At 37.7% G+C, this 11,744-nt stretch overlaps 1 protein-coding gene across 1 annotated transcript; it reads right to left on the reverse strand.

The window, feature by feature from the left end:
- Positions 1-159: 159 nt before the first annotated feature.
- Positions 160-2,998, reverse strand: LOC105210751 (putative gustatory receptor 58a). Its single transcript, XM_011181890.3, has 2 exons — positions 1,835-2,998; positions 160-823 (listed from the first exon to the last, which is right to left on the reverse strand). The coding sequence occupies exons 1-2, from the start codon at positions 2,891-2,893 to the stop codon at positions 656-658; spliced, it is 1,227 nt and encodes a 408-aa protein (XP_011180192.2). The 5' UTR covers positions 2,894-2,998; the 3' UTR covers positions 160-655.
- Between the last annotated feature and the right edge of the window lie 8,746 nt (positions 2,999-11,744).

Below are 11,744 nucleotides of genomic sequence, written 5' to 3' on the forward strand. Positions count from 1 at the left end.
ATATTTTATTTTTCATTTAAAAAAATGTACTTCAACTAATTTTCTACTTAAATTAAAAGAAAAAAATGTACATTTTAAAATTTTAAATTTATTTTCTAAAAAATATATTTCGAAATTTTAATCAATTTGTTTTTGTTTTTGTTGGTGTTAAATGTTTATTATTAATTGTTTTTTACTTTGAAAAATATATGATATTCCACGCTTTCAGCATAAACTTTTAAATGTTATAAACAATATTTTTATATTTTAACAATTAATTTATTTCAGGCCATGCATATTTGCATCATATCTTAGCGGTTCTCTACCAATTCACCTTCATACGTACATACATATGTGTATAAAAAAATAATGATTTTCAAGACCTGTATTTAATTTTTTTACACATTTTAAATACAACAATAAATATTGCATTGCAAAATATAAAAATAAAAAAAATATTATACTGGATTTTATTGAAAGCGATGTTTGAAGAAGAAACGGCGAATACAGAGAAACATCTTCTAACGACATCTTCTATTAGACGCACACCTCTCTTCGGCGGACAAAAAGTTCGATTTTAAGGTTGTCCGACACATTTATTTGAAGAAGCTTTGCTAACTTATTTACCGACTCTTAAGAAAAGACGTTCTTATATCTACATTTTTTAAATCTTATTTTACCCCTTAACTCTTAACTTATTTTGCATGTCAAATTGCACGAGCACTGTAGTTTTTACCAATACAAGTAAAAAGAATTGCAGCGAAGCTTCTTTGTTGAATTCGAAGAGACCACATAACATAAAGCGAAGTTTGTGACAGCTCAGCTGAGAGGAAAATGTGTCCAACTAGAAGAAAAAAATTGAAAGAGTGTTCAAGACAAGCAATTTGATAATAAAAATTAATTTAAGCTAGACGTAAGGTGGTATAAGGAAAAAACGGAGTTTTCCTACAATGATGTAATCTACTGTCTACTGCCAAATGAATGTTGAGTTTGTAGGGAGAGATAGTAGGAAACTAGTGGAGCACTTTAGAGATGAAAGGTTCTTCCTTTATATGTTCCTAAGAAAGGACATCAATATTTCTAAAATTATATTTTTGGGTTATCTACATCCAAATCTCCAGAATTTCAAAAGTATAACTTTTTTCTCAGAAAGTGGAGCTTTGTCAAAATCTAATTGCTTGGATCCCAATCTTTCTCGGAAGAGTAGTTAAAAGGGTTAACGTTGTCTCTATCTATCTAGTGTACTCAATAACTGTAGAATTCATCCTGAGAATTTTGTTAGAAATATACACTTTTCCAAAAAAATTACATTCAAATGTGTCCCTCTCTAATGCGATCCTATGTTCCAAATTTTATTTTCATAACTTTATTTATGGCTTAGTTATAGCTCTTTATGTGTTTTTGGTTATCGCCATTATGTGGGCGTGGCAGTGGTCCGATTCCGCCCATTTTCGAACTTAACCTTCTTATGGTGACAAGGAATACGTGTTCCAACTTTCATTAAGATATCTCAATTTTTACTCAAGTTACAGCATGCACGGACGGACAGACATCCCGATTTGAACTTTACTCGTCACCTTGATCACTTTGGTATATATAACCCTATATCTAACTCGTTTAGTTTTAGGACTTACAAACAACCGTTATGTAGACAAAACTATAATACTCTCTTCAGCAACTTTTGTTGCGAGAGTATAAAAAGAACATGTGGCGACAGTCACAGATATCTTCTACATGACTACTACAATAACTACACTTCATTGTAGATAGGAAACCAGTACGAGATGGTCATCAAGCTGTGGCTAGCGAGTTTAACTGTATAACTCCACACAGAAAATAAAATTCATTCATTTACCGCTCGTTTCAAGTTAGGACTATCACAGATCTCAACCAGCTCGGCATAATCCCTCAGCAACTGTCCGGTATGATTGCATTTTGCCAACACCGCATCCAGCATACCCATCACCATTGCCGTATCACCAAAGAAGACGGCGGTAAAGAAGAGTTCATTGGCCTGCGACCACAAGTTCCCTGTCTGATTCTGGCTGAGGAGCATGCTGGTGCCATATACCGTACGCATATTAGCGGTAAATAGACGCAGCAATAAGGCAGCCAATGTGAACTCGCCGATTGTGAATATGCGTTGCGTCAGACGATAGCCAGCGAGTTGTAGCCTGGCCAGAGTGTTGATGCGACCAGCGACAACTTCACCACTGGGTACGCGTGACATTTGACATTGTAGTTGTTTGAAGAGCGCTTCCAAATGTGCATTTATTTGCGAGAACTGTCGGTAGAGTTGGCTGAATATATTGAAGAAATTTCCCGATACGGTTAGCATATAGGTGTTCAGTGCAAATGAAATATATGTGATCGGAATGTAACTGGCATCAGTGCCGGGGTGTTGAGACAAAAAGTTATACGCATTCATCACAATGAGAACGTAAGAGAGAAAGAATTTGAAAATTATAAGATTTTCTAAGCGGCGATCGAGGGTTGTCGTCTTGAGTGGCTCACTACTTTCTACGACATTTGGTCCACTTGCCGCTGCCGCAAAAGCTTGCAGCCGCTCTTCAAGTTCACAATAATCCGTATATGCTGACTTTATGCGCGTTCTTTTGCACCATAACTCCTTGACGAGTACCACCATGAAGAGATTCTTCGTCAGATGTGTTGCGCTGTAGGTCCACTGCAAAATGGGATCGCTAGTCATGAAGCCAAAGCTGAAGTAGTAGTAACCGGCATAAGTCGAGACGATTACACAAAAAGCATGGGCGAGAGCGCTGTACGCGAGATAAAAGCGTGTGTCGCGAAACCCAAGACTTCTTCGCTCCAGTGGAGCTGGTAGTAGGCCCACAATTAGCGAGTTGTAATAAGAAGTATTCAGTACAAAGCGAAATAAACGTGCGCGTAACATCTTTTGTATTATACTGAGGTGTGAATTAAAGCTTTCTAAGTTGCTTTGCAAATATTATTGCATACTTGTTGTTGTAATCGTTGATAGACAATTTATTTGCTGATCGTATCGACTGTTTGCATTTGTAGGGGCGTAGGAAAAGGGGTTAAGCTAACACTGTGCTGTAGAAAGTAGAGGTAAATATCTTCAATTCACCTTTAAAGTGAAGGTGTCTTATATTAACTAATAAATGTCCCGAAATTTAGTCAGGCTTAATTCCTATTGAAGCTTAGTTCTAAAAAACAGTGAAGAAAGTGGTATCTACTTTACCTCATATGACTCGGCTCCTCAGGAATTTGACTTCCAGCAACTCGAAAAGAAATTCAACTTGAGCTAAAAAGTTTAATCGCTAGTCTACTATATAGTAGACCTTCAGAATTGTATTTTATGAAATAGAAGAAAACGAAAAAGGTAGTATTCAAACTTATAGGAAAAAGGGATCTTTGTAAAGAAATAATTTTTGAGTCAACCAACGATTTGGCTCCCTCTTGAATACGAACTTTGCAACCACACTGCACTTTCACAACATTTTTTCATGTCAACAATGATTATTAATTTATTCGTGATGTCGATAGTTGCATTATTTATGAGAAAACTACATTTTTGCCAAGGTGTTTGCTACTATCATCGACTGGTACAGAGAAAGTTTATTAGCAAAAAAGCGGGCACGCGAGCTCAGATGGTCGAGTAAATGCAGTATAAAAAATTTTATGAAACTATACACGTCTGAATAATGCCTTAAATGATTTGCTATAATTTTATGGTGTCCGTAGTTTATACCATAAAATTTTATAATATCAAAGCATCTAAGACAACGAGAAAAGCTTCCGTGGACTTCTGTTATAACTGCGAAGAAAGTTCGCTAACAAAAAACGCTTCTTACTGAGAGCTTTTTGGCAAAATAAATAAGCGCAAAGGTAACGAAAATTCCTAATATTTTTTTGGAAATGTTTATGGAAACTATTACATTGCCATCAAAACTGTGCCATGAATTTGTGCAAGACGAAAAAAACTGTGTAATGTTAATTAGTTGAAGTGAGTACATTTATTATAGTTTTTCTCAGAGCATAGTGTTAAGACTAGCTGTGTCAAATATTTCTTACCGCTGGTGGGGGAAAATAAGTGATAGTCTAGCCTTATTGAGAAATTATTTCATTCTAGTTTTATTTTTATTTTGTCACTGCTTAAATACAATTTTTGAATATATCTTAAGAAACTAATTATATGTGTATGTGTGTATGCCTATATGTATATTTTATATGTTGCACGATAAGGGGTTATTTCAAATGCACACAAGCAATTGTCCAAATGTATTTTTATAACCAATAGGTTATCTTGTGCATACATATAAATATGTTTGTTTATTAATAGTTGAGTGCATGCGTGTTGCATATAGATGCATGCGTGCCTCATATAAATGTATGTGTGTTGCATGCATGTGTGCAACATATAATGTATGCTTGTTGCATATTAATGCATATATGTTTATGTGTTTATTTTTGTATACAAATTTATGTTTTATATGTAGCTCCTCGGATTTGCTAAGGCATAAAAGAATGCATGTTCAATGATATTTGAACACATAGCAAACTGTATTTTTTTTCTTTGAAGGACATAAAAAGTAATAACGGAAAAAGCAACGGATAGACAAAATATTATTATAATATCAAATTTTAACCTAGACATTCATTTACGAATTCGTGGAAGCATTGAAAAATTGATGTCGGTGGTCCAAAACAAAAGACGCTGTCCAAAACTGGTGAAGGAAGCAGTATTTAAATATGAAACTAAGCACTACGAAGTTTTGTAAGTCGAGAACTAGGTTACTATAAATTTTTTAATTTTTTTTTTTTAATGGATTTTAAGTTGATTAACTCATAGAAATTACTAGAAATAGGTGCAGTGCCCAAATCCAGTATACATTGGCAATTGAATCCATTTATTGAACCTTTTTAAGCTTAATGGAACAATATTAATTATAAAAGATTATGAAGATATGAACAATGAAGGGGTTAAAAAAATGTTATTATCGATACAAAAGTTATCTATGACTTTTATTGTGTCTATGGTATATTAAGAAGCACACATGTGATGACTTACTGAAGATCTTCGTCGCCTACAATGATGGTGAGGAGAGTAGTTTTGATTGAATGATTGAGATTTTGAATTGATCTCTTTCGCTGGAGATCAAAATATGGTTTTGGTGATATAAATTAAAGATCTGTAATTCAGAATTTTTAAAAAGATAGTAGGTTATTCCTGAAAGGATTTCACTACCTAAATTCGAGACTTACAGCAAAGAGCTGAGCTTATACTTTTCTTGTGTGGAAACAGATACACTATAAATAACTGTCAATGCTTACATAAAAACGAAGGAGAATATTCAGAGTGTCTGGGGAGATCAATACACTGGAGGAGAGAGTTTCACATTAATAATTGATCCCTTCGCTAATTATCGACCACCAAAATAAAAAACAAATCAAAATTAATATCATTTGATGTGGGGAGATGCGTCGCAATGTGGACAATATTTAACCTTCAGCATAATTTCCTTAAGTGTTAAAAGCCAGCATTTAACTGACACATAAATTTCTTGGTACAGTAATTGAGTTAGTGACATTTATCAGAGATAACTAAACTTTCACAAGACGTCGGCTAACTTTGATTTCGATTTGAGTAAGTTACATATAGGGGGGATAGAGCGGGTGGAAAGGGAAAAGGTAGCGAGGAAGTAAAGTAGAGATTTATGATGCGAAAGAAAATAAAGTATTTATAAGAATGTCTTAGAGGGAGATAATGGAGTGAGAGTGCGCGAGTGGAGGGAGTGTACGGATGTAGTGTGAACGAGAGGCCAGGACATGAGTGTGAGTTCATGTCTCGGCAGTCTTATGTGAGCCACGGAGTGCGTATGAGCATTTCACTGAATTGGTTGAGAAGTTCAAGTTCCTAATTAGTTTTATGGAAATCTTATTAGTTAATGTCTAACGTCCGTTGCTGACGTACACCAAAGCGCTGAATTATGTACAGACACCGAAATATATGCTAATACCCACATGCCACACACAGTGGGGACGGACGGAAATTGTTACAGTCCGCATAGTTTGCGTGGCAGTTGGTGCGACGACAATGGCGCGTCCGTTCGTTAGTCGCCTGCTGCTAAATTGGCGTATTGTGGGTTAGTTAGTTAGTAGTTGCTATTGTTGTTGTTACTGCTTACCGAGGTTGGTGATAACCACAGTTGTGTGAGCTTGATTACTGAATGCAAACGCTTAGCCAATTAGTTTCAGCTGAGATAATTCGCATAAGATGCCAAAGGGAGACGACTTTACTCATCAACGCCAACACTCTGCCAGCGAATTAAGCCAGCGATGTGGGTCAAGAGTGATAGGTATGAATGAATATATTCAGTTAGTTGTTTGTATGTAAACATTTCCGTAGTGTAACGGTAATGAGCAGCAGGCAGGCAATAAGCTGAATAGAACGAACTCTACTACAATACATACATAGTTGTGAACCACGAAGGTAGAGTTGGTGCGGACAAACGGACTCTGCGACGCGCAACAACTACGTCAAATTATGATGGCTGCCAGCGCTGGCTTGATTTCGTTGAGTATGTGGCATATTTGGTAGCTATGTGCCAGGCATACTGGCAAGGCATCAAAGCGCGCGCATCACAACGACGCCGGCTTAACGGTACGGCTCAACGGCTGTTCGAAGCCTGCTAGGCGACCGTTTCCGTTAGCCTAACGGGCTAAGTGTAATGACCTAAATCCTTGTGCTTCAATGAGTTCCATGTAGTTGGGCGTACGAAAATTGCCAGTCGTGCGTATAATTGGAATTAATACGAAAACAGCGGATGCTACGTCAATGCGAACGGGAAGCCGCGGATACAGAGCGCCTTTGGTGGGTATGTTCTAGCGCGAGGTGGGCGTTATCACAGAACTGACGCGCAAAATAGTTAATGGCAACTCGAACTCGGTCGGTAATGTTGAAATGTCTCCACCTACTACCAATAAACGTTTGGAGGCGCGCTGTGCTGTGCTATGCGACAGAGCGCGCGACAGACTCACAAATGTTGGTTTGCCTTTGCGCTCCGTTGATTTGGCTCATTTGAGTCTCGTACGTCTAATGAAATAGCGCGCATTTCCATTTTTTTCGTTGTTGCCGAATCACACGTTGATGGCGGTGGCACTGCATGGCATGTCTAAATGACCAAATTGACGGCTGGCGGCTAGCGACCATTGCCGAACTGTCGAATTTCGCAGATACCGTACATACGTATGTGTATGTATAGTTTGATATGGTTAATAATGTTGAACGCAGAGCTATGTGTCATACAATCCCGCAGGATTGTTCGTCCCGAACTGGTATCGATGAAAAATTTCCTAAAATTTCATTACTGCATTTAAAATCTTTCGAACTAATTCAATAAAAAAATTAACGTTTCGGAATCCCGAAGTTTTAGTACCAAAATTTCGGTATTAGATTTCGTATTCTCAGCATCAATCGCTTGGTCTTAGCATCAACTGAAAATAAGTCAGCATTTGTATGCTTTTGCCTGCTTAATTCGGCATTCATCACCCTACTGATGGTGGCATTGATAGTGGCAGTGATTGACATGATTAAGGCTGGCCGAATAATTCACATGCCAAACATAATGTGCGGCAGGTATTAACGATGCGGCCGTTATAAATGCGCATTTTGATTTGAAATGGATTTCCAAGAGTCTAACTTGTTCTACATCTCCACGACTTTATTTATAAGGTATTTATAAAGCTCTATGAAGGTTCTCAGCAATTCGGAGGTGGTTTCAGTTAGTCAGAATCCTCTATTAATCGAATAATGATGAGACGTATATTCCGATTGGTATGAGAAGTAAAGAGATCCTTGAAAACAGTAATCCAATCAAAAAACGAGGTCTTCATAAACCTAACCTTTGAGTCTAAGTCCACTTCTGGAATATTCCAGATACCGTTCAGACCAAGTTTGATTTGATCAATGCTAATTTCCCTTAATCACCTTTTCTTGGGGTCTACACCATCCACCCAGTTTAGTCATTTGAAATGGACTTTTCAGACCAAGTTTGATTTGATCAATGCTTAATGCGAATGCCCTTAATCATCTTTTCCTGGGGTTTACACCATCCACCCAGTTTTGTCATTTGAATTGGTCTTTATTATCAAAAAACAATCTGCTCTAAGAGACGAGCCTCCACGATCAATATCCACCAAACTTCAAGGTTCTACCAGACATAAAACATAATCTAAAATGAAAGCTATAGTATTGGGAATGAGAGTTCCGAGAGTTCCGAGACTTTTTCTGCAGGAAAGCATCTCGGTTGAATACTAAAAATTCAAGATAGTCCCTTGATCTATAATCATCAACTCCGGTTAAGCTCTATCAAACTTAAGGACACAAATCAGGAAATCTAAAAAGAAACCTTGGGACCGAGAATTCCAAACCTTTTGTTGGAAAGACGGCACTGCCTTCGAATAATACTTCAGCAGATTGTGGATGGGAATGTAGAATTATTTCCAATTTTTTTTAGTGGAACAAAGTAGCTCTTCGCCTTTCGAGGATTAATTTGTAAAGGAGTGTGTCGATATTTATGGCTCATCACTATAAACATTTATTAGTAATTTTGAACATTCTACTTTAATTTTCCTAAAATTTGTTATTGACTTTTTCAAATAGCAAATTTGTCCGCTACTAAAACTAACCTCAATCACATTGAACGCCCCCATACTGGCAAGCTGCCTATCAGCTGCTTCGCGCAACTGTGTGTTTTATTGCATGCTATTTGAGCTCGGCAAGCAATAATCACCTGCAGCAGATTACTTGGATAGTTGCCAGATTGGCGCAAAGTATTTATTGGCAATTAAGTAACGGACCGCACAGTACATAGCGCAAACACATTAAAGATGCTTGTACTGCATGTTAGCACATTTCGCTGAGATGGTTTTTGAGCGAGCGCTTGACAGCAATTGCAATCAAGAAACCAATTTTTCTGCTACTCGAAACCGCGAAATGTATTACGAGACATCAGATGCTTATCGCTTAGCAATTTCCACTTCAATATTGCCAGCACACGAAGTACATACATGAAGGGGAAAGAGCGCCGCGCCGTTCGCCTGGTCATATCAAAGCGTGTAACAGTGCTTCACAAACTAAATAATGGCAATTGTGTAATTGCTTTGGACGCTATCACGCGCCGGCAAGCAACTACGAAAGCTGCGCTGCCACTTATTTGCACAGCTGCTGCCGAAGAGACGCGGCTGCTCTCTATTATCGGTGTTAGTTGGCAACGCGAACAATGCAATGCTGGTTGAGCTGCAGGCAGGTACATGCGAGTGTAGGTGGTGGTGCAACTATAACACGCAGCTGCAGCAGCGGCAGCGCCAGCCGTCATTTCCTTTTATCTGACAGCGTTTGTCGAACGTGTGCCAATATGGCGTAGTGCAAACTGCTGTGAATTGTGGCAGCGACAGCGCCGACACCATGACACTTGAATGGCTGACAGACGACAGCCATAATGGCGGCAGCAGCTCAACAAATGCAATGAAAATGTAAGTACTTAGCCAAACTTTAAATGCTTTACACTTGCAATAGTTGAGGTGCGATGCGGTGGCAAGCGGTGCTGTTGGCAACTATTTGCTGTACGGCGTTAGCATCAGTTAAAGCTGTCCGCCCATTTCAGTTCTAATGGAAATTTCATGTTCAATTTCACATGCAAATGTGTAGTGTAACCTGCAGGTGAGTATGTATATATGTAAATGTCGGTAGCTGAGAGTAATCGTAAAATTCAAGCGTGTCGGTGTGCAGTGCGCGCCGATCGGTTGCGGTAGTCGTATAACGGTAATGTTCGGTGAAGATTTTCGGTTATTTCCAATTCAATTGGATTTATTTCGTATGGCAGTGTGGTGAATATTAGATTTCTTACACAACATCTAGTCTATAAGTATAATACGAAGAGATGAGAGAGAGAGAGAGAGAGAGTGACAGTGGAGCAAGGTAGAGGTGCTTGGGTAGTTACCTTGATTGGTGTGTGCTATGGTAATTGTTTAGGAAAGCAAAGAAGCAAATAAAACAGAGAAAAATGAAAAAAATTCAGAAATGTGAAAAAATAGAGGATCGAAAATCAAAGTGAATAGGAAAGTCTGAAATATATAAGAGCTTTTATTGAATAAGAACAAAATTGTATTTGCCTGGTAAAAAGTTGTATCTGTCGAAAATAGTTAGTAACACTAATGAAGTGGAAAAGTTGTATTAATTATAAATTTATTTATTGTTGGAAATCATTTTATCAGCAGTTTGTTAGAATGCTTGGTTATGGATTTTTTCTTACATTTTTTGTTAAAAAATAAAACATTTTTCCTCAAAATCGACATAAATCCACTGATTTCTTTCTTCACCTCCACTTGTTCTTCTTCTCGATACTTTTTTCTGTCATCCTTCATAAGCTTTTTTGTCCTCCTCCTCATTTCTTATTCCACTAATTGTTAGATTTTCATGATCTTCTTCCACATAGTTTTTCTTAATTTTTTTAATTAATTAATTTTTCTTCTCTTATTTTTCTTTCCATTTTTTTAATTTTACTGTTTTTGTTTTTTCTCTTTTTATTTTATACAGATTTATTTTATTTTATTCAGAGGAGCTCTCCTTTTCTTTCCTTATGCATACGTTAATTTTCAACAGGTTACGTTGTAAGGTTCCCCAAAGGAAAACAGATTCTCCGGTAAGATTTTTAACCTTTCATCGCGGTTTTAAACGGTCTTTTTTTTCTTTTTTTTTTTTAATATGTTGTATGTCTCATCAATCTCATAGTCCAACGAACTGTATAAAGTCTTTAAGCCAATGATATATTTTTCCAATAATTAACGTTTTATTTTATTTTACAGAATCTTTATTTCGAATACTCAAAGAGCTGTCCTTAAGATTTTTTTGTTCCAAATTATATATTTAATAAAGTAAAGGAAGGCGTCAAATACATACAACCGACTTCTTTAGATTTTCAATTGCCACTATACACCAGGCGCATTAAAAGAAACCAGTCCACCTTTGGTCTAACTAAAATGTATTAATATGTACAGGTACTTGGTACTTGCAGCAGGCAGTCTCACGTCACAAATAATAAGCAAAAGCCTACACAATTTTAGGTGGATTAATTAGTGAACCTCGACAAAACTTAACGCCCAACAATTATACAGATTAAAACAAAACATCAATGCTACATTCAATATACTTTTAAAGTGAACTTCTATAAAAGCCCACATTTAGACCAAAATATGTCTTTCGTGCTCACAAACTCGCCGCGGAATGGTGCACCCGAACGGACGATCCCTCACGCGCCGCTTACATTACTTTACACTGCGTGTTGCCTACTACCATGCCCTATGGGCCGGATTCCTGCCGGCGATGTACAATTGGCGAACTGGCGCGCTCTACCAACCGCGTCTGTATCTGCTCTACAGCGCTTGCATACAGCTTTGCTTCGCTTTGGGCACACCGTACGCCTACAAGGGCTACTTGGAGCAATCTACCGAAAAGTTTCAGGATAAAGTGAGCCATTGGACGGATATAATGACCAATGCGGGCAGATATCTAACATTCTCCGTACTCTGCGCGCTCGTTTGGACGCGACGACAAGAGATGATACAACTGTGGTTGGCAATGTGGCGCTTGAATGCGCTGTACTCGCGTATCTTACCCACCGGTGAAGGTCATGCCACAATGCGCACATGTTGGCTGCCGATCTACTATTTCTGGACGACACATATTATAACGCCGTTGACATCCGTTTATGTGCTACTGC

Source organism: Zeugodacus cucurbitae, chromosome 6, assembly GCF_028554725.1.
Source record: "Zeugodacus cucurbitae isolate PBARC_wt_2022May chromosome 6, idZeuCucr1.2, whole genome shotgun sequence".
NCBI lineage: Eukaryota > Metazoa > Arthropoda > Insecta > Diptera > Tephritidae > Zeugodacus > Zeugodacus cucurbitae.

Excerpts from the sequence above, each read along its gene's own strand:
- LOC105210751 (XM_011181890.3), bottom strand. The coding sequence starts at position 2,893 with ATGTTACGCGCACGTTTATTTCGCTTTGTACTGAATACTTCTTATTAC. Across the intron at positions 824-1,834 it reads GTCCTAACTTGAAACGAGCG|TTGGACACATTTTCCTCTCA; the intron begins GTAAATGAATGA and ends TTTTTCTTCTAG.